The sequence below is a fragment of the Pteropus alecto genome, unplaced genomic scaffold (genome assembly GCF_000325575.1).
Source record: "Pteropus alecto unplaced genomic scaffold, ASM32557v1 scaffold3, whole genome shotgun sequence".
Classification (NCBI taxonomy): domain Eukaryota; kingdom Metazoa; phylum Chordata; class Mammalia; order Chiroptera; family Pteropodidae; genus Pteropus; species Pteropus alecto.
Genome location: NW_006442484.1, coordinates 56,417,522 through 56,442,269, shown reverse-complemented (window position 1 = coordinate 56,442,269; position 24,748 = coordinate 56,417,522). Strand labels below are relative to the sequence as shown.

Sequence of the window (24,748 nt, the reverse complement as noted above, 5' to 3'; positions counted from 1 at the left end):
TGTTCTGTGTGCCTAAAGCAAAACGTTATCTGTTAAACCATTTGTTAATATTTGAATATTTATTTGATATTGACTATGGGTGCTGGATATACTATGATGAATTAAAAAAAGCAAAATCCAGGTACAATGCAGAATGACATTTTTGTATTTAAATATAATCAAACTAATGGAAATAGTTTAGCAGACCTAACTCAAATTTACCCAAAAAACTAAAACAATAAATATAGTCTATTTTATTTTTCATTAACAGCAACCAAAACGGGGGAAATTAGAGGAGAAAAAGGTGGAAAAGGAAAGAGGAAGAAAAAACTGAGTTCTCAAAGTTACACACTTTCCTCACTCATACTTCAAAGATCTATATAAAGAGGAACAAAGGGGTTTGAAGACAGCTTAGAAGCAAAACTAACTACAGTGAATTAGAAAACTGATTGGCAAACACTTTTTGACTGACTTTCACTTTTGCCTATTTATATTAAAATGTCTTCCCAAATTCCCCAAAACTATAGAATCTACTTACTGTATTAACCCAGATAGCAAAAAACTCATAGAAAGTTGATTTAATCACAAAAGGCTCAGTGAAGGCTTATAGTAATGTTTATTTAATCATGAAAAGCTTTCTAAAAGATTCAAATTCCATGAGCACTTCCCAATTTATGCTTAGTATTAATCATAATTTTGTTTGATATACGCCTAATTTGATAAATCCCAATTTAAGAGTACTTTCCTGATACCCTGATGAATGTTCAATTAGGTGCAGCCTTTCTACAAAAAAGAAAGAATTCTATGGCTGTCTCTTGATTTTTGCACTGGTGTAGAAATTTCAGATTTAGTTGTACCTAAGCTATAATAGCCAAAGTTAAATATGTATACCAAAGGAAAAGAACTTTAACATAGAAGAAATTCATATGGGCTATGGAAAAAATAAGGGCTACTGGATAAAAGTATAACACTACATCATATACTTTATAGTTTCAAAGAAATCTCACAGAAATCATCTCATGTTATTTTCAACGTAATGCAGAAAGTTAGGTCAAGCATATGCTACAGAAAATGAAACTGGGTGTCAGTAATTGAAATTAGGTCACGTGGCTAAAAAGTGGCCAGATCAGACCTTGATTTTATATACTGACAGTCTGGATTCCCAATTTACAGTTCTTCACCTTAGGCAGGTGACAACTGTGACTTCTATCAAAATTTACTTTATAACAACCTCCCTTATATAGTCTTTAAGCTAAAAAGTTAAAATTAAAGCACCTTCAAAAGTAATGACAGGCAAATGTAAGATAAATTAGAAATTAATAATTTGTTACTATGTAGTTTCATAATACAGACCCATCAGACCCATGAACTGAAAGTATGGGGGAAGGAGAGGAATGTCCAGGAACACTACCTTAAATTGAATTCTATACCACAGCAAATTATGTGAGTGGCCCCTCTCCTCCATAAATATGGAGAGAGCTGGAGTTTGCTATTCTAACTTCGAAGAATACCCACTATGTAGAAGTGAACTAAATAGAGAAACTGCCACTTTAAAACACTGAGTATGAACCCTCTGATAACTCCTCCAAACAAAATTTAAAAGCTAAGAAAACAGAGTTCAGCGTATAATGAGAAGCCAAATTCGAGAACTGTATGTTATTTCTGACATGCTTAAATATAATGTTTTTATAGGAAAAAAAATGTTCCCTATTACATTCTAAGTCTTGACTTTTTAGGAAATACAGACATGAGACTTTCATGAGGATATTTTTTTTTGAAAGTCAATGGGAAATGTATTTTCTCCTGGCTTAGAGCCAAGATTTCAGAGACATCTATATTCTGCAAAATGTGACACATCCATTTATACACAAATTCATACACTTAAAGTAAATTACCTGGAAATAGAAGTCTAATATACCAACCATATCTGTACCTTCTGGAAAACACTGAAAAAATAGAAAGGCAATTAAAAACATAAGAACACAGGAAAAAAATATACGCAACATAGGTTAAGGATTAAATTTAAAATGTACATAAATGTTTCATTTTAATCAAAAACAAAAGAGCGCATAACTTATAAAAGGGTATAAACATGAAACAATGAATAAAGCAGTTACATCATATATAGATTTCTAAATACTAGTTTAACTGACAAAAATAAACTGATTCATAAACTAAGTTACTAGACTAGCCACTTAAAAAAATCGAGTGTAATCAACAACAGTCAGACATTCTACTTTTGAGTAAATGGGTGAAACCTTAAGGAAAATTTGCATTAATATAATTAGCCAAATATTTGAATACTGTCAGATACAAATAATTTATTAACAAATAAATATTAACACTTTGATAGCATTAACTCATGAGTGTTTTGCAAAAACTCCTGCACCTTAAATAGTAATAGCTAGTTGCTTAAAAGCTATTGTTGAGTTCTTCACTTTTTTTAAGTAAAAAAAAAACAATTTGAAACAAAAATAAAATTTAAAAACCTTTTTTTCTTTTAAGTAATATCCTATTGCAAAATTTCGATCTCCACTTTCTCTTTCAGACTGAAACCTAGAAGAAAGAAAAAATGTGCTTTATTTATTTTCTGTAAAAGTATGGTTGTCCGGTAGTATAATTTGTATATCAATGTTCAATATAAAGAATAGTGACCTAATAGTCAAGACTGCTGGGTTCTAGTCTCAGTTCCATCAATACACTTGCTAGCTATGTGGCCTTGGGCAAGTCGTTTAAGTGACAATTCTTTCAACTGTAATTTTCTCAGCTGTAAAAGGACTGAAATTAAGTAGGCCCTTCTTAGCCTTCATATTTTGTGAATAAAGCAGTTAATTTTTAAATTATCAAATACTCCACCATTAAAACACACTCGAAAATTACAGAATCTTCTCGCTCCCTCAAAAGTACAACAGTCAATTCCAATTTAGGGAATCCATGAAAATTTCACTAAGGGACACCTGAAATGAGCCCTACAGCATTCAGTGGATTAACAGATTTCAAAGGGAAGCCCAGGCAGTAGCAAATATCATGCAGTATAAACAAAGTTATAAAAATAAAAAGACAGGATTTCACTGCAAATATTCTGAAATGGGATTCATGTAGAAAAGTGGAGAAACATCAAATTAACAAAAGAGACTGGGACCAAATTATCGCGGCTGATAAATGCTAAAAATGTTAACAGCTTCTGATTCCCTACAAAATGAAATCTTGAAGCCTTTCACATAAGTTACCTTGACAGATCTACATTTTAGAAAGGGAGCTCTGACATCAGTTTGGGAAAAGAGGAAAAAGGATGAGTGATGTTATTAGGTGACTACTGTAATGAGATACATACAGGAAGCCTGAACATAGCTAATGGTGATAAGAGTGGAAGGAGAGGGATTATCAAACATGGCAGCGGCTGGGCAAGTCTTCAGAATTGATGGGAAAGAAGAGAAACAGTGTAAAGTCTGTTACAAAGTCTAGAATTCTAACAAAGTGTACAGAAAGGCAGTATCAACTGACAAGGGATCCCTAGAGCAAAGAGCAGTTTGGGAAGAAAAAGAATGAGTTTTGATTTAGATAGATTTAATTCCACAACTTTGGATATATAGTTGAGAGCTCAATCTTTCAGTGTCCAGAAGACTGCTGAAAAAAGAGGAACTATGGGTGAAACTCTTTGTATTACTGATCACAGTGGACAGCCCCTTCTAACTGTATATGTTAGTATTTCTATGGTCTGAAAACGATGTGGATATGAAAAAGATCTTGAAAATAAACATGTCAATTTGCCATACTTTTTTAAAACAAAAATCAACATAGTATGGATAAAGGACTAACTACTGAGCCTACCAGTGCCTAGTACATAGTTCTAGTCATCAAACACTATATCAAAAGCCTATATCTGCCAGGTAACTGGAATACAGGAATGAATTGGAAGATACTATCCAGATCTTAAGCAGGTCAGAGCCTAATGGTGATGACCAGGCAAAGAGAGATATAAAATAAGTTCAATAAAACATGTTAATATGAAAGCACAGAAGAGGGGCAAGATGAGATTAATGAAAATTTCCTGGAAAAGATACTTAAGCTGATGAATAAAAGTTGGAAAGGCAAATAATCTGAAAAATTTTGCCCTCTGAAATGTGAAATACAAAGCATCACTTAGTATTTATGCCAAAACTATTTAAGTTTTATCTAATCACAAGGAAACACCAGATCTATTAATCAAAACAGGGACTATCTATGACAGCCCATGGACTAGATCCAACCTACTGCCTGATTTATAAGTAAGATTTTTGGAACACAGCCTCATATTGTCTATGGTTATGTTCCTACTAAAACAGTAGAACTAAGTAGTTGTAACAGAGACTATAAGTTTAAAATATTTATTATCTGGTCCTTCATAGAAAAAGTTAGTTAATTCCTGCTCTATAAAACAACTGGGTGGCACTCTTCAAAAAAAAGCTGTTTTATACAATTTTTAAAAAGCAAGAGTCTAGGGCAGGGGGATGGTTTTATTTTTAAAAGACAAAAGAGACATTAACAAATGAAATGCATCAACCTTGACTGGTTCCTGGCGGGGGGGGGAGAGGGGGGAAGGGAAAGGCCATAAGAGGCATTTAGGGAAATTTGGGGACATTTGCATACTGATTAATATCATGATATCTAAAAATTAATGTTAATGTTCTTAAGTGTTGATGGTATTATGGTTATGTAGAATACCCTTATTCTTAAGATACATGTGCTGAGTTATTTAAGAGTGAAATGTCATAATGTCTACAACTTAATTTCAAACAGTTGCAGGAAAAAAACCCCACATACATGAATATGTACATATACATGTATGTAGAGATACACACATATTTTTAACTTTCTAAAGAGAGAGGTTAATAAAAAGCAAATGACATAAAATAGTAATCAAAAAAATAAGTGAAAGATATTCAGATAGTTATTTATTCTTTCAACTTTTCTGTAGACTTGCCAATTTCAAAATAAAAAACTAAGGTAAAAATCAGGTTAGCCAGGCGCAGAGAAATTAAGAGTGGTAAGGCAGGTATTATAGACAAAAATTAAGTGCCAGTAATTTAAGGTATATTTGAGGTCCTTTCTAATTCCATGATTACCATAAGCTGTTTATCAAAACTACGTTAAGCATTTTAAGTGTCCCCCCCCCCACCTCAGGTAATATAAAAATCATTCATTTGCCTCTACTGATGAAATTTTAGGTAATTATTCACTGAAGTTCTACGACTAAAAAGGAAAAATAGACTAATTCTAAACACAATGTGTGCATACATATATGGAGTAACAAAACAGTATTTAAAATAACATTCTAGTCTACAGCCATACCACCCTGAACAAGCCCGATCCTTCTGATTTCGGAAGCTAAGCAGGGTCGGGCCTGGTTAGTACTTAGATGGGAGGCCACCTAGGAAGACCAGGTGCTGAAGGCGTAAAAAATAAAAAAAATAAAAGATTGTAAGTCGACAAGGTCCTTGCATTCTGTGAGGTCAACCAAGGGTTGTCCCGCCCAAAAAATAAAAAAAATAAAAATAAAAAAATTAAAAATTAAAATAAAATTCCATAATCTAGATTTTTAATTTAAAAAGGACTGACCATTATAAAAACCTAAGGCATAAATCACTCACGTTGCATTACTGAATCCAACATATTCATTACCAGCCATCTTATTCAAAAACTGCATCACCTATAAACCAAAATTAAAAAGTATCAGTATCCAAAAACAAATATATATAGAATGTAGCATGAAAACTGAATTCTATATTGCACTTACATAGTCAAATTTTTCAGCATTATTCACTCCTTGCTGCAAAAAAATGAGACATAAATGTTAATGTAGGCACCACTGCAGTTAAGTTTTAAGTGAATATCAAAATTTCAAACTGCTATCATTATAATTAATATACTGCACATTAGTACTTTTAAGTCTAGGAAATACTTCTACTAAAGTAATTTAATATTTACATAAACTATATACATATTCTTTCATTAATACCCAAATGTTGAGAATGAATCTGAATTACAAAGGGAATGCTTTATTTTAAGTATATCTTTACCCAACCCAAAGTTACAAAATTTTAAATACAAGTTACCCCAAATCCCCTTATCTTTCATGACAACAGATAATCTGCTAGAATATATGCTATTTATTTAATTTCACATTTTAAAAAAACTTAAAATAAAGTTTCACCCTTAGAAAAGAACTAAGTATATATAAATTATAGTTTTTAATTAAGAAAAATCTACATATACTTTAAAAATAACCTTAAATCAATATGAGTTAGAAAAATGAGTTATGTTACAAAACTAATCTTTTGTAATTACTAGTATATGCAAACATACTGGATTTAACTAGTGTAGAGAAAGCTCTACCTTTAGTATCTCACTTGTTATATAACAAAACTTGAACTAAAAAATATATATATATATTATTTCATAGTCTCTAAAAAATTAGCTACATTTGTGTTTAGCATTATTCCAATTCAGAACGTGGAAGATGTATTGTTTCATCACTTCTATTTCTGACATGTTAGCTACTGCAAATGTCAATAGGAAAAACCTATGTAATGTAGATCAGTTCAAGTAGCCAAATGGTTTCATTTTACCTCAGCGAAGTTTACAAAGCAGTAAGCTGTAGATCTGAAATCAAACGTATTAATTGGTGATATGCACCCAAGAGAAACAATACATCTCTAATTCTTAAAACAGGTTTAAAATAAAATAATTTGACAACTAAAGTTTTAAAAGTGAAATTTTACTTCTTCCTCAAAAAATCCAAAACATTACACTTTAAAATTTTATTATGGGGACAAAACCTGTATCAGAGTATTCTTTACTTGAAAAAAGCCAGGTTCAATCTCCACTTTACAAGTGAATTAGGATGTGGCTGATAATCTGTGAAACCTTACAAATCAACTTATTTGAGATAGGATGTGCAATCACACATATACAATCAGTGGCTGAAAAGAACACCACACTATCTTGACACTATCTTGTCAAAATTAAGTATTAACAAAGCTTAAACAAGATAAGGATAATTTAGCTACAACCATATTGTAATCACTATGTATTTTCTCTAATGTGTCCTTTGACATATTTTAAGTTTTCTTTCCTTATAATACACCAGAAATCAAAATGTAGAAATGTAACTCCAAAGCTGTTCAATGAAAAATAATTAAAAGAAGAAATTACCAACTTCATTGAACTGTTGCAGTTGTCAAAATATTCCATAGATCCTAATGCTGTAAAATATGTAACAACATTTAAACCACAAAAACCTTTTTTTAAACCTTTTGAAAAAGCACACAAAAAAAACCCCAACTCTTTTGGAAAAGGATGTCAGCATTTTAACTGAGATGTTACATGGATAACTACTGGTTATACAAATAATCGATATAAAATAAACAAGCTATATTGAACTTTCATTCTCTGACCTAACCTGTGCCCTATAAGATACAAATTTTCTTTATCTGTCATGTTGAATTAAAAAAAAGTTTTGACTCTAGATTATGGTCACATTCTTGTTTTACTTTGCAGTTTAACTAAATTCAAGTACGATTAAGTTTTGCTCTTATGCTGTTTTTAAGAAACAAATGATATTCACTTGTCTATCATTATAGTGAGATCAATTAATTGGAAAATGTATCCCTAACTCCTGTTCACAGAAATTATTCACATAAAACAATCTATATTAAACTTTCATTCTCTGACCTAACCTGTGCCCTATAAGATACAAATTTTCTTTATCTATCTGTCATGTTGAATTAAAAAAAAGTTTTGACTCTAGATTATGGTCACATTCTTGTTTTACTTTGCAGTTTAACTAAATTCAAGTACGATTAAGTTTTGCTCTTATGCTGTTTTTAAGAAACAAATGATATTCACTTGTCTATCATTATAAAAAATTTGGGTAAGCTACTTGAAATGTTCTAGGCAGATTACGTAAAAAATTATGTGTTGACTCAAGAAGAGCCTCTCCTAAAGTTCCTCATGTAAATGTAAAAGCATTTGATTAATGTTTGTTCTTATTATGTATTCTGAAAATAGCATTTACCTTAAGTCAATAAAATATATTTGCCCCTGTATCTCTTGGAAATATTTTATGTACCCTAGGGATCTAATAACAAGATATATTATTTTAATTTTGAAAAAGTTACTGCATAAAGTTTATTTGAAAAGATGTTAGAGGAAAAAAAAAATAACACAAAAATACCCCCCACTCCAAAAAAGGAAAACCATGAACTGTAAAAAAAACCATCATTATCTAAGTGGGGAACAGCAATGTGGAGGAACAGATGTGAAAACTAAAAAGGAATAGGCACATAGAGGCTGGTTATACTATTCTGTTTATTTAATGTGTATTTTTGTAAATTCTCATATACAGTTAAAGGAAAATGTTTATTTGCTAATAATTTCTCATGCTAATTTACAAAATTGTTCCTTTAGAATAGTTTCTTTCCTTTTGAAATAGTAATTGATTTTTAATTAGTTCATGTATCAGTGGATATTTTCTTCTACTAGAATTTTAATTCTCTTACTATTTAAAATTTTTATGGATGTATGAGTTGAGACATCTTCCTGAGAGTACATGAGTAGATGGAAATAGAAAAGATTTTATTACAGCAATGTCACTCAGTACTTTACATATCTATCTCATTACATATAAAAGTCACAGGAATCTATCCTCAAAAATTATGCTTAATGCTGTTATTAAAAACTAACAACTTGTGTAGATCTTCTTTGCATTCCATTTTGTTGAAATCAGGTTGTGGAAACAACCTGGTATACAAGAGGACTTGTTCCCAGTCATTTCAGTGATTCACATATCAATATCACTGACTCCATTATTTCAAAATGTTCTCTTTTGTTGGTGCCCAAGAGGTTTTTACAACCTGAAGCAATGCACCACGGTAAAATCAGGGAAACATGAGAGTGGGAGAAAATTTGGACAAAAGACAGATTATACGCATACATGAAAACTGAAATTTGAAAATTGGTAGTTTTAAAACTACCAATGTCACTTTATCTCTTGGAAAAGAATTTCCATACACAAGGATGTGTTTATCAGTTTTAAAAAAACTATGCAGCATTATTAGATATCATGTTATTTTAATCTTGAAAAAGTTATAGTAAGTAATATAGTAAAAAAACTTTTAAGAAAACAATTAGACAAAATATATTTACCAAAATTTCTAATTCATGCACCAAATGACTTTTAAAAAGCAAATCACATGGCTTCTTTAAATAGGGTAGTAAGATTAGAAATTTATACATATTACTTTTCTATAAACATACCTATCAGGTTAAAGAACTGATATTTACATTCCTTTGAAAACTTTATGAATGAAAATTTGATAGGCACTGAGTTTTAACAATGGCTAATAAAAGAATTAATAACTATATTGGAATGCTTTTACAACCTGTTTTTACAACATACTCGTGAATTGAATCATGTATTACACATAATAGACGAAAATGTCACTGTTAACAGGGATATCTGCCAATAAATTTAACATAAAAATGACTCATTTAAAGTAACTGCATTAATTAGTTACTCTGTGTAAATCACTTGATTTACATGCATCTTCATAAGCATGGAGATATAAAAGCCAATTGAAAATCAGAGATCACAGAGGAAAGTGGCATCCAAAAAAGAGGCAAAAAGAGGTAACTGAAAATGATTTTAGAAACTACTCCTAGTTTAGTCTTGCCACAGAAAGTAATTTAAAGTTAAATACTTGGAGGATTATAATAGATATTACAGGTAAAAAATAATGTTGTAAGTCTAGTATTTTCATAGATGAACCTTAAAAATACAGTAACAGAAAAGTGAATTCTATTGGCAATAAATTATCTGCTTTCATTTAAAAGAAACCTCAAATACATCAATTGATATAAGCATGAAATAAATAAATCAATAAAACCCTTTGTTATGAATGTCACTAAGTCCAGGGCATCATCCATTGCTCTTTGGTCCCCCAAGCCACAAACCACCTTAAAAATGTGGTTTACAAACAAGTCTAACAGGTTATTGCTAACATGACCAAACTGAGCATTACATACATATTAACTAAATGTGTCTTGATTTTTATGGAGCATGATTAAATTATTTTTGAGAGCGAAAACTCTGATTTTTTTTAAATTCAAAAATACTTATGATTTTAAAAATTTGAGCTTCCTCAAATAACAAAAACTAGAAACTACCACTAGACTAGAGACAAACATAGAAGACAATGTAACTTACTCTTTATCTTTAAAATAAAAAAAAAGTAGTACGGTAATTATCTTGTAATACGCTGTCCTCATTTTCCCACTCTAACCCTCAAGTTATCACCAGACCTTTTAAACTGAAACTAGGTGAAATTTTTACCACTGGAAAAGAAAAAATTACATAAGGATATTGATATTTATCCAAAATAATTGTGCTCCTTTCAAATTTATTTTCCTTCCTTCCTTTAAATCAGCAACCACATTACCATCAAATAAAACAAACTGCATCAAAAAGTATTTTTAAATTTAGTAGCTACCACAGAGAAAAAGAGAGGAAGTATAGTACCTTTGATTTTTTTAATTATGTGCATTTTATGTACAAAATAAGATTTCTTTTTATGAAGGTATTTACCTATATAGCTTTGTTTAAAATTTTAAATATTGGCGGTTTTCTATAAGTTTAGTAGTTAAGAATTTATGCAACAGGTTCCTTCTGTCCAAATCCTCCTTTTTTTTCCACAATCTGCTAATCCTTTTGAACATTTGCTCTGCCTCTTCCCCCATTTCCTGAGGATCACCACCAATCCTACAAGGAAAAAATATCAATACTACAAAATTATGAAATAAAGAGTCTTACTAAAGACTCTACTTAATTTTCTTGTGTGTGGGAGGGGAAGTGACATGAGGAGAATGTTTTAATAGTACCATAATAAAATCTTGATTTTTGACAGAAAAAAATAGCTTTAAGGTATTCAACTAAAAGAGCTAAAAAAGTGAATTCATATCTAGTAGCCACAGTAAAATATCTAGGCTCTGAGTATTCAAATGTAAACTCCTTGAAAAGAGCCTAGTTTCTTACAAATAGTAGGCACCGACTGATGTCTAAAGAATGCCTATATATACCACTGAAAATCAGATGTGACTTTTAAGCCAATAAATTGGTACCTTTAGTATAAATGAAAATTCAGAAAATAAAATTTCTGGTTTTTGGATAATATAACTGTGCTAGGTAAAGACAAAGATGCCATCAAGAGAAACAGCAAACACCTACATTAAATATGGCAGAAGGAATTATAATGAACAGCAAACAAAAAATCAGGAGATTTAGCTCAAGCCCACTTCTGCTGCTGTAAGAACCTATCCAGTCTCCGTTTCCTCACTGCATCTATATATAAATAGGGCTGAGATGAAGACCCTTTTGGTTATGGTTTTATTACCTCAAATTCAATGACCAATTCATAAATATTATGTGATCATACAACTTGCAGAGATCACATACGGATATTTATAAGTGTTTTGAATTGTTTTTTAAAAAGAATATAAGAAAAGTATTATTTACTGGGGCAGTTTTACAGAGCAGGCTTACCCCTCCAAGATTTAGATGAACTTCATTTAAAACAAAACAAAACTTGTAAAACACCTTCTAAAAACAAAACAAAAATTCAAAGAAAGTGACCTTAAATATGAACCATACCCCAAAGCCTCCAACTTTGTCAGTAAATTTAAAATTTCTATAAATTTACAATCACTTCTCGAATTTGTAAATATAAGATGACTCAGTTAAATTTTTGCACTGTTGGACACTGAACCACACTTGTGTATGCACGTTTTAACTGTTTCTAAGTGCTCACATTAATGTGGCTCAATGTATAGTTTATGGCTTGTGAATGAACGTGGTAAGTGAAAATAATGAAGTTACATTATGATATGACCAGACATGCATTTTCCACATGCAGCATTTCAGTGTGGTATATTAAATCCATGAATCATTAAAATAAAGATGGTTTAACTACATGCAGTTAAGGAAGGATTCTATTAATAATTTATATATGCCTTTTCTTGAAAATACTATTGGTGTGCCATGTTAATTTTTCTCCAGTGAAAGAGTTCTTAAACTGGGATCCATGGATCAAGCATCAAAGAATCTGTGAACTCCCAGAAGTTTATATAAAATCATATTATACTTGAACATTTTTTCTGGGAAGATCCAAAAAAAGTTCAGAACCATTCTAATGGTTTTCTCATCAAGCATTAACACGTACATTATATTATAACTTTCCTTATCTCTAATTTCAGTTACTTGTTCAAATCTAACAATTATTAATGAGACTTTTCTCTCATTGCAGTATTTATTGAATTTTATTTTAAGGGCCCACACTATAACCTTTAGGTAAGCTACCTAAAGGCAAAACTGTGCCCAACACATATTCATACTGTAATTTTCTACAATAAACAAATAGTTTCTTTCACCTCGAACTGACAACTTTTCTCTTATGTAAAATAGTTATATAAAAAATGAACATTTGCATAGCTTATTAAAATTAGTTACATTAAAAAATAACACTTGGCTATAATATCTACTTAACTAGAGTTGTAAGAATTAAGTGGGCCAATGCTTATGAAATATTTGCCCTAAAATAACTAAACATATATATTCTCAAGATAGTCTTCTACTTTAAAGGGCTATTCTCATGAAAATATAAAATTCATGAAAGAGAGGATTTCTAGTAAGCAAATCAGATGAATTTTTATTATTTGGGCCAAGAGCATAATTTATACAGAAACATTTTTGTGTAACCAGGATAGCCCACCCTCAGTAATGCATCTAATGAAGCCATGTAGTTACGTTTTTTTTTCATGCTTGGAATAGATAGGCACAGATTTACTGAAGAAAGTATATAAATGTTCCAAACACAAATGAAATATTTTTAATATAACTGAAATTTACAATTAGAAATTAAAAATCTAAACAGTATCACACAATAGAACCATTTTCAAATACTTATTTCAAACAAAATTAGAGCTTCCAATTATTAAGGTAAACCAGACACTAAAAAAAAAAAAAATCAAAACATACAATGCAAACCAAAACATAAGAAAAATAATATAACAATAATTGGAATAAATCTTATTTATTTTAGTTATTATATGAAGTAAAACAAAACAAGTTCAAATGAAAATCATGATTATAGTTCATGAAAGTATACAGGACTTGAGAATATTCAAAGGTAAATGTACTTTGTCTTAACACAAAGTACCAGAACATTTGTTCCTACATATGTTGATGACAAACATTAAACAGTAAAATGCTATTAACTGTTTATATCTGTTCATTCTAGAAGAGCCAAAAGAAAGAGAAAGAAAAAAAAAATATCAAAACTTTAAGAAGAAAAACTTCTGTGCCTATAATGTTTGGCAGAGACTTCTTTTTGAATTTTTACCATTTTCAGGTCAAGAATAACTGTTGAAATTTAAAATGAGTCATCTGTTTTTAATTTTGCCCTTGAAATTACATCATTTATGTTGATACAAATAAATATCCTAATTTTAAACCATAAGATTAATTTTTTAACACCAAAAGAAAACTTTAAAACAGCTCTACATAAAGAATCCAAAATTCACCTTTATGCCTCATTTAAAAAATTTACTAGGTTAAAAGGAAATGTCAACATTTTACCTTTATTAATGAAGTCACAACAATTGCTCCAGCATTTACCATAGGATTGTGTGGCTTATCTACAAAATATAAAAGCAACAACATTATTTCAAATACCTGATATAATTTTCTGTGATAAGTACTTCCACGAACATATATTTATTTCTTTATGTAAGCCATTGCTACAGTTCTTTTTAAGAAATGAATGGGTATGGAGGAATGCATTTATGTTACTTACATATCAAACCAGTAATACACTTCTCGGAAGCTGCTATAATCATACAGGCAAACAAAAAGTCATGTATAGAAAGACGGTACAAAGATTCATGTACAAAAAGGTTCAGGTACAGCAAGGCAGTGAATAGTAGTGTAAGAAAACATCCAAATTGCCTACTTGTGCCATTTACTAGCTTTTGATCATGGGCAAGTAACTGAACTTCACTGTGTCTCAATATTCTCATCTGTAAACTACAAGTAATAATCTCAGCAAGTCATAATGCTTGAATAAATTAAAATACATGAAATGCTTAGAAAGTACCTAGCACATCCTTAAGCACTCAAATAATATTAAAAATCATTTTGGAAAAAGCACATCTAGTGTAAACACAATTTTAAATTTAATTTTTTTATGTTTATGTATATATGCATACATATGCAGAAAAAGAAAATATGAACACTAACAAGTGATACATAGAGTTATAAACGATTACAGGGGATTTAAATTGTATCCTCTATGCTTTCTATATTTTCTGACAATAAAGATGTATTTCTTATACAATTTTAAAAATTACTTATAATTTAAGTTCATACAAAATCCTACCTCTTCTAATTCTTATAATAAATAGAATTTCAAATCTCAGCATTTTCATTCATGACACAGCACAAAAGCCAAACAAAAACTCTTAGAGCACTGAAAACATTTATTTGAAAGCATAATTCCTAAATTTTCTGCTTGTGGTAGTAATTAAGTTCTTATCTAACTTGACAAATCTAGCAGAATTCATTGTTATTGCTACATTATTAGTATCCTTGAATTTCAAGCATGCTACCTTCTGTGAATTGAGCTTATGGCGAAACAACTCTGAGCTCAGGAAAACAGCCTGGCAGCTCTTCACATGGCCCAGTAATTCCACTCCCAAGTATATAACCAAGCGAAATAAAAATGTGTGCACACAAAAACTTGTACACAAATATTCACAAGTAACATTACTGATAACAGTCAAAAAGTGAAAAATCACCTAAATGTCCTATCAACCAATGAGTGCATAAACAAAATGGGGTATTATTATCCATATAATGGAAATATTATTCAGCAATTTTTAAAAAGTGAAGTACTGATACATGCTGCAACATGAAAGTACCTTAAAAACATTCTTAGTAAAACAGGCCAGTCATAAAAGACCAAATACTAAATAATTCCACTTATATGAAATGTCCAGAATCGGTAAATCTATAGATAGAATGCAGATTACTAGTTGTTAGAGATAGAAAAGAAATGGGTACTGACTGCTAATAGGTGCAGGGTATCTTTTGGGGGTGATAAAAGTATTCTAAAATTGATTGTGGTGATGGCTACACAACTCTATGAATATACTAAAAGCTACTGAACTGTGTGCTTTAAATGGGTAAATTATATGATATGGGAATATCTCAATATAGTTGTTAATATTTAATTTTTAAAAAATCAATAAAGACAAAAAATTGGGTAACTGACAGTCTACCAGTTTTCCTTAATATAAGATCAACAACGTGACTTAATAGCTATGCTTTAAACATTGTACATTTTGGGTTACACATGATAATGACTAGTTCCAAAAGTTAAAATAAAACAGCACAATCTGAGTATTACAGTAGCCAAGATTTTGCCTATTTCAAAAAAAAAATACTAAGAGAAGTTTGCTTTCTCTGAGATCACATGAATGTTTGGAAATACACCAGAGCTATTATAGCATAACACTAGCATTTACTGCAGTATAAACCTCCATCTACAACCTGTGACTATAAAAATCTACCTTTTTCCTGCTTTGCCATAAGTAGAGGGAGGAAGAATTAAAGGGTTTAATTTTGAATTTTTAATTTAAAAATATTTATGACAGCAGTAATAACACTTTAATTAATAAAGGCAACAATTTAAATACAAATATTAGCTTAGTATAATAAAATGGATATGGGCCACATCTAAAATTTATGGGCATAACTAGAATGCCCCTAACTGGTTAATTTGAAGAAGTATTTTTTCTCACTCCAAGGCAATAAAACACAGAGAAAGTTCTTTCACATCATACCAGAAAAAAACTTTCAAACTGCTAATATGAACCTTAAATTTTGTTATTTCTATACAATTCAGTCCTATCTTCCTCATGTAATTCAGTTCCTTTTCTTTCTCAAATCTGCTACACATATAAACCAACATACATATTTTGGTTTCTGTCAATTACACACTTATAATTAGGAGTATGCAATGCCTGAGTCTTTTTTTCCATGTATTAGATGTATGTTAATTATTTTCTGTATCCTTTAGTATTAGTTGCATAAGTTACTCTGAGAATCAAGGCCCACATACCCTCCATAGCTGTTAACAACATAGGGGAGAAGACTATAAAAAATATGTTAATTAACCTAATTTCTCCTATAAATGAGAAAAAGACTTCACTAGGATGTCCAAGCTTGACATCGCCAGCAAGTAACTTATTTCTTCATTTATGATAGAAACTATCAGCCAACTACCCACCATAGGACTAAACTTTGTATGCTGTAAAGCATTTTAAAACTACTGATATTAAAAGTAAGTACTGTAATTTCTCTTATCTATTCATTATATTCATACTAATCTTATCACGATTTTATAAAGCTACAATATTTTTTTAAATTTTGTAATTCTAGATACATAGTTATACATGCACATATACAAAGTATAGTTTCACCATAAATCTACCTATAAATTGTTTTTTCCTGAGTCTAGTCTAAAACCAGATTCTAGAGCACAGAACTTATGCAGAACTCAGACAGGAATGGTATAGTGAAGCCTTCATTTTGCCATTACTTCAGGATTTCTGGTATTGGCTCAGGCTTGGAAAAAGTCAAAGAATATCAAGGCAAAAATCTCGTTAAATTTTATATTTTAGTTATTATAAACCAGTGCTAAATTCTCGAGTTCTTATCATGAATTTTTTCTTATAGACTATGGTGTCAATAAATCCTAATTTCTAAAATCACAAATGTACATGGCAAAAAATGTATTACTTATAAGGTTAAGTTCATTTATCCCAGACCCATTTTATTTATTTTTGTTTCTGAAATACTTCTTTACATTCAAATTTCTATATCTGTTAATTCTTTAAATACCTCTCTCAAAAATCAATCAATTCACCAGAAACACCCAGATTATTCTATTTTGCCTTATGTAGGAAAGTATAAACTCTTCTTGTAAAACATTTAATCTTGCTAGAAAACATTAATTCTTTTCATATTAAGTCTTGAAGTCAGTGAATTTAATAAATAAGGTAACTTCTGCATGTAATGTCCTTATTGAAGTTGCTAGTTTGTGGTAATCTCCATAAAGTCAAATGTAGCATCAGGATAGAAAGATGATATGAAGTAAGAAAATATAATTGCTCTCGAAATAAATAGGGAAACATAAGAAAATACTAGTCTTATAATTTCATTAAAAAATACAATAATGACTATAAACTACATTTCGTTTTTTATCCAGAAGAATAAAGGCAACAATTTAAAGACAAATATTAGCTTAGTATAATAAGCTAATATTTGTTCATTTGTTTTGTTTTTTAGATTCCATGTATAAGTAAAATAAGAAGAAAAAATACAAATGTATATTTCTCCCAACCATTACTGCAACCACAGAATTCCTTCACTCTTGCTTTAAGTCTACCTTAACCCATCACACAATGAGGAATCTAGCATATGTCTAGAAGATTAAAAAATAGAAACCAATCCATGGATTGGTATTTAAATTCAAAACACCAACTACTATCAGATCAAAAGTACTACCTTTGTCTTCTCCTTTTCTTTTAGATTCCTGTAAAGTAGTAAGACTTGTCAGTTGTCCAACTATTTAATGCAAAATGTTTCTCTGAAATATTAAATCTAATAAAACAGAAATAGCAAAAACACTACCTCAACCAGGGCCACCATTAAACACTTATTATTATGAAAGTTTTCGAATATATACAAAATATAAAAGTAGAAAGAATAGAAACACCCATGTATCCATCATTTAGCTCCATAATTACCAACATATAGTAATAATCACACTCAGCACTCCCAGCTACATTCCACTGAATTATTTTAAAGCAAATTCCAGGCATTGCGATATGTACAAGATACTCCGCTATAGGTGGCTATAAAGTGAAAATCTTACTTCCTGCCCCACTTCTTAACCCACTTTCCAGTGGTATGAGATGCCTATCATAACCATTTTAAGAAGCAGGCAATGAAACCATCTTTGTGAGTTTCATAGAATTCCGTGAAAAATTAAAGTATGAATGTTTTTAAGTTCTTAAAAAAAAAAAAAGAAAAAATAACTACTTAGATTTACATAGGAAAGTAAGGTATTTCTTTTTCCAATGAATTTTTATGTAATTCTTACCATCTTCATTTAAAAACAGTTTGTTGAATCTTAATCCACTGGGCTCTTTCCCCACATATCGATGCACATATTCTGTTCCAAGATCATTAACAGCAATGGCATATTTCAAAGGTTTTACACAGGACTGAAGACAAAATGGAACTTTGGTATCTCCAATAGAATGCCTACGTAAAAGCAGATTTAAAAAATAATTAAGATCAACTGAAAAAAAGTAACTGAATAACTGGAGTTGTTATTTTTACATGTTAATTCTAATTTACAAAAGATTTCCCATAATTCAACCACAGGTTTACTTGGATATTAAAAAACAAATATAAGAATGTTTATTTTAAGAGGGACATGGCAAATAAAGGCAAAGGTTTAAGAGTACGCAAGTAATAGAACAATTCAAAATTAGATAAGTAATGTGAAAATTTTCATCTGAAGGAAAGAGGATATGATCCTTCTTACTCCTATCTATATTTAACCACATTAAAAGAACTAGCCCTTTTAGAAATTAGTCACTATACTTTTTTACTTATAGCTTTAATAATGGCTAAGCCATGGTTAATTTTTAAATAGAGCTCAATTTAGATTTAATACCATCCTCTGAGACCCTATCTACAAATGCCTCATGTTGGCAACGATATTTACACAATTTCAGCCCCATTAAAAGAAATGGCATCCAGTATTATAAACCTAATAGAGCAGGCACTAATGGCAGTCATTATCACCATATAAACAATAAAATGAAAGCTTCATGTTATCAGATGAGGATGCACATGAAGTAGAGAATAGGTTTCAAAATGGAAAAATGCTCACTGACTCCATTATAACTTAGCTTCATAAGGACAAAGATCTTTGTATTGCCAAAGTATCCCAGGTGCCCTGAACATTACCCCAATACATTACAGGCACATATTCGTTCAGAATGAAAATCATTCATAGTGAAACGGTTCTATTAATAACTGCCACTGGGCAAATAGGAGTTAACAGAGATGTCAGAGGGTCACCTCACTTCTAAGTATATTATAGAAGATGACTACATATGTATACATAGCAAAATATATTTTTCCTATAATGTGTGAATACTTTTCATTCACATTATAACTTGACAATCATTCTAAAACCTGACAAAAGCCTGTAATACTACCACCTTTGAGTTTAAAAACACATACGTTCTAGTCAAAGTCAACTTCTAAAATTCTCTACATAAGAAAATTAAACTAAAAGAATCATCTCTACACACAAAGAATGTTTGAGAAAAACAATGTGCAAGCAATACAGGATAGTAATTTCCTCCAAATATAAAAATGTCCAGTACATGAGAAATCATTTCTTCCAACAAAAATAGGAATATCACTCCCTACTGGAACGTGTTCCATAAGGATAAAGCCACATCTTATGTATTTGTGTCTTTTTACAGCACCCAATATTAAATTCAACACACAATCAGTGTTTAGTATATTTCACAGGCCCAGATGAGGCTAAAAGCCTGTCATCATGACTAGATGTTAACATAGTCCATTTAATATCTAGTTAAATACACTACTAGTTGCTGGTTTCGTTCTCTTCCAGTATTATACAAACTCTGAGACTCAGACTCCTTATCTTAAGAATGAATGGGCTAAATCATACTTTTTTTTACTATAAATACTTGAGGATAATTAGTAAAAAATAAAAAGGTCAATTAGAAGGCACTTAGATCAAAATTTAACAAATGGCAGGAAAATCTTTAACTGGGACATTATTTTGAAAAATAAAACCTAAAAATTTAAGGCTAAATTACTTGTTTTAACAAAATTTAGGGTACAATTACATCTCTGACATAAATTTATTAAGCTATATACACACAGGAGATGTATACTTTATTTTATATGTTATATTTTAAAAAAATAATTACCTTGTAAAAACCAAACCAAAACAAAACCCCAAAGACTACCTCTAAGCTAAGTCCTCAAATGAGTAAAAATATAATAGCTTTTTTAAATTGACAAAACCAAGTTACAACATGATAATAAATCTTTATGTCTGACCCACAGGATAATAAAAAGTCATTCTTGAAAAAATATTCTAGAACTTTATCCATTTTTCCAAGGGCCTCTCCTTAATTCATAGGTTTTTAAAATCAAATCATCTTTACAGCACCTTCACATCATTATCCTTTTTATAATTCTTCTAGATTTGTCAGTGGCTGCGCCTGCAGTATGAGCATTTCCCAAAGATCACTTTCATGGACTTCATGAAATCCTGCATGTTTTGCAACTTTTTACTTTACAAATGAGTGATAGTTTTCATGGATTTAAAATAAACTTACCTCTGTCCATCTACTGTACAAACAGATACACCCCATAAATCAGGGCTGAACTTGGCTAGTTGAGGAATATAATCTGCAACCTAATCAAAATATTAGAAAGAAATTAACAAATATAATATAGAAATACAATATTTTCTTCTACTATTTCCCTCAATTTAGCTTCCACCAATGAATAGTTATTTTATAGCACTCAGTTGCTTGGTAGTCTATCTTTACAACAATAATCATAAAAACTAAGGATTTAGAGAAACTAGGATTTACTTGTTTTAAAGGAAAGAAATAGAGAATTTCTTTAATCAGAGTCATACTGGTAGGGTTTCACTATCTAAAATCTTTCAATATGGAGAAGAAATAAAATAGCTCTTAGTATTATTTAGAGGATTTTTAAAACTGGAAACATTTTAATGCTCAAAAATATCTGTAAAAATTCACAATAAAGTTACTTTTTAATTTAAGATTTAAAAGCCATCACGATCATTTGAAAATCAAAAAGAATTCTTAGAGTTAGATTTCTTTTTAGCCAAAATAACAAATATTTAAAATATTTTAAAAGCACTTAATCCAATGGCTTCATTTAACTTAAATCTCTTAATTAGCAAAACACTAGAAAACTACACAATTTTACTCTCTGTATCTCAAGGTGAGCTGAATTTATTAATTGGTTTAGAAAAATATTCACATTAAAAACATTACCTTTCCTCCAGACTGCTTTTTAGCACTTTCATATAATTCATCGATATGAGAGGTAAAAGACATAAAGTCAGGAATGACAAACTTTCTCCTAAAGGCTTGTGTCAACAAAACAATGTTGCTTTGAACACATCTGTGGAATGTGAGAAAAAAATAAGTAAAAAGACTGGGTGCCTTTCAAATACGAGTACTTGGAAATAACATTATTAATTAGGAGAATGTTTAAGTAATAACAAGAACCATCATTTCATACAACAAACTAAATTCTATAAATTATATTCTACATTATTTTCTTTCTTTCAAGCAGGCTTTCATGTAGTTGCTTGTAAGCTGTTGAAGAAGTTAAAGAAATAAGTTAGATTGCCTAAAAATTGTATCACAGATTAAAATAAGACAGCATTCTACCAGATCAAGTATCAAGACCATCTCAAACAAATTTCTTAGCCTAGCCAAGTTGATAAGCATTCAGCATGACATTTTGTTAACAAAAATCAGACTTTAGTATGTCATAGTTGAGATCCTGTTTTATTTTTCCATTAAGTAACCTCAAATATCCCTTAGCTGCTATATAACTATTACTAGCATTTCACAAACATTTTGTATTTTAACATATTTTTCCTGAACTACATTTTGAAAAATCTGCATTTCTAAGCTAAAAAAAATGGAGATAAAATCAACTTTTGATCTTAAATCACTGTATCTGTATCAAATCAAATCTACATCCTTATTTTTGAAAATAGTTATACATGAGAAAATATGAGGACTGCCAAACAAATTTAAATTATTAACTATTTAAAATTAATCAGCACTTTTAAAAGGAGGCTTTATAATCAAGAAAACTGTACAGGCAGTGAAACTGGGTTGATGTTTTTTTTTCCTATCAGAAGGTGGCTGGTAAACTGTGGTAACAGCCTTAACTGGTGAATTACTATGGCCAACAAAAGCAATCTTGCCACTTAGAAGAGTGTCTAATTGCACACTGATGAGCATTCCAAATAGTAAATGTTTTCCTTGGGAGTTATTTTAATACAGATGGCATGAATCTAGAAAATTAAAAGTCATATAAAATGAACTCTGAGAAGGAAGTGCTTACGCATTTCAGCAAGTCACATCTTATGCTTTGTTCAGTTTTTCATCTGTAAACTGGGAGTAATAATTTTTCTTTACTTAAGTATTTATGATTAATAACTGCACTAATGCATGTATTTTATAAAATATCTCACATATAATTTTAAATTAGTAAAATAACTCTAAATTTTTTAAGAAAATTAAACAATATACAAATGCGAAGACAGCCATTCATTTCCCCCAAAAAAAGACCAAAAAATTATGATCATACATGAAAACAGTTCTAATAATATAGTTAAAAATGAATGAATATGGCATTCATTTTCAACACAAATTTTCTACTTCTATTAGTTTTAAGGATAATTAGCATTAAAAACAATTGACTATCTAGATAGGTTACAGGCAGTCTCCAACTTTCGGATAAATTATGCTCTAAACGGTATGGTTAGGACTCATTTTCCCATTAAAAAAAAAGTTATACATAATAGACGTTTCTCAGATTATCCTCAAAGGCTAAATATATTAACCAGCAATATATTTTAGATAAAGTATCAACACACTGACTTCAACTAAATCTATCCACCTTAATAAGTTGTTTCTCTGGGTGAATGAATTCCATTGTAACATCTCCTTCCCACCTGCATGTAGCTGAGATAGTTTTATTTCTGTCAATATTAGAAAACTTATTTTGAAAACAGAAGAACTTCTCTGTAGCTATCACCTTTCCAGGTGACCTGAAAAGGTTATCACTCAGAGGTTTTAAATCACATCATTCTAGGAATAGAAAGAGAGATCCTTATGCCTGTAGTCTTAAAAGACTTTCACTGCCTGCTCATATACACCATGAAGCATTTGTCAAGTTGGAAATGGCCTAGATTATAATCATCAATTTTTTAAGACTGGATTAGTGTTTAAAATAATGGTAGTTGTTATTTTTATATATTTATGAGTAGAAAATTTTATAATTTTTCCTGGAGTCATAATCAGTGTATTTAAATTACTTTTAATTTCATATTTAAACTCAACAACACATTTATAAAGCAGAAAACATTTAAACAGCACTAAAAAGGTGTGAAATACTATTTTCATTTAAAATTCCAAAGCAATTCCTTATACTTATTAGATCTACCTATCATTTCTTTGACATCATTCTCAGATATGCCAAAAAATAACTTCCATAATCAAGAGTACTTTGCACAGATAGCTCATGAGCACTAAAAATAAAATAATCCTTACAGCGAAGGTTCAGCTAACTAGAAATGACTTCCTTCCCTCCAAAAAGAAACAAGTTCTAAAGACTCTAAAATTCCTAACACCTATTCCAACATGGGTCTAAAATCTATATTTTATAAGGCTAGCTAACAGAATCAAGAACCTTGTGGTAAAAAGATAATCCAAAACTGTCAGCAGTGCTTCATAGCATGCCAGGAAGCTTTGGGACCTCAGTTAAATACTTATACCTTCAGATGACTTAAAACTCCAAGATATTTCCAGGAGATATCTAGAATAAATTACCCCCAAAAATAAAATAAAAAATATGTAAAAATACATAAATACATACATACATACATACATACAAATAAACTTTTAAGATAGATGCTGGAATTCTTTGGATCCATTTCTATCTAAGTCTATGGTCTGAAAAAAAGCCAATGTTTTATAGTAGTGTTTACAGTTTTATATTAGTTTTCAATTTATTAGTTTAAAATACCATTTACCTCTTTGGGATCCATTACAAACATGCTGTCCATTAAATCATTAAGTAATCAGACTAGTAGAAACACATTAATAAAGGTAAATAATAAACAGGTAAATACAGGAAAATAAAAATTATTCTCATTCAACAAAATCAAAGCATTAATCTCCAAAGTTGTCTTTCATTTTTTAAATATTTTGAGGAAAATAAAAATAGTTAAAAGCCTATATATTAATGTGTCTGAAGAGAGGAGAGAAGCAGACAATGGAAATATGTAAATCTAAGTACAGGATGAAGCCTTCTCATTTTATGATGTCATCTAAATCACCTTATAGGAAAGAAAAAGACCATGCTGAGAAAGCCTGCAAGACATTCAGATGAACTGGAGATCAATTTATGCCAGGACAGAACAGAGTGTGCTCTACTTAAACTGAATGTAATCTCCAGGTACTGTAAATTGGAAATGTCCATGGCTAGATATCTTTAGAGCAGTTTCAAAGAAAGTATATAACAGTCCCAATGTATTATAGAAAGTTAATGTGCACCAAGTTCTTCAAACAATTGTTTATAAACTCCACCCCCTCCCTCCACCTTTTTTTTCAGTTACACAGGAAGCACTGGCCTTCAAAGACGCAATTTTCTTTTAAAAGAAAAATCACCACATAGCATAGCAATCACCATAAATGTTTGGCAGAAATTTTTACTTTTTAAAAAGATCTTTGTCTAGCATGACAACATCTGATGTTGTTTGAAGTTAATCTT

The 24,748-nt window shown here is 30.2% G+C and overlaps 1 protein-coding gene and 1 pseudogene across 2 annotated transcripts in view; one reads left to right on the top strand and one right to left on the bottom strand.

The window, feature by feature from the left end:
• The window catches only part of GLS (glutaminase), a 69,862-nt gene that overhangs the window by 30,741 nt on the left and 14,373 nt on the right, over positions 1-24,748 (bottom strand). For both annotated transcript variants that reach the window (XM_015596551.1, XM_015596550.2), the window contains exons 3-11: positions 24,691-24,748; positions 21,226-21,355; positions 20,533-20,612; positions 18,237-18,400; positions 13,649-13,707; positions 5,756-5,788; positions 5,610-5,668; positions 2,469-2,535; positions 1,875-1,925 (exon numbers count right to left, since the gene is read on the bottom strand). The exon at positions 24,691-24,748 is cut by the window's right edge and continues 59 nt beyond it. In XM_015596551.1, coding sequence (XP_015452037.1) covers positions 1,875-1,925; positions 2,469-2,535; positions 5,610-5,668; positions 5,756-5,788; positions 13,649-13,707; positions 18,237-18,400; positions 20,533-20,612; positions 21,226-21,355; positions 24,691-24,716 — 669 coding nt within the window. In that variant the 5' untranslated portion in view covers positions 24,717-24,748. The remainder of the gene's footprint in view (positions 1-1,874; positions 1,926-2,468; positions 2,536-5,609; positions 5,669-5,755; positions 5,789-13,648; positions 13,708-18,236; positions 18,401-20,532; positions 20,613-21,225; positions 21,356-24,690) is intronic.
• On the top strand, positions 5,297-5,414 carry LOC112470560 (annotated as a pseudogene).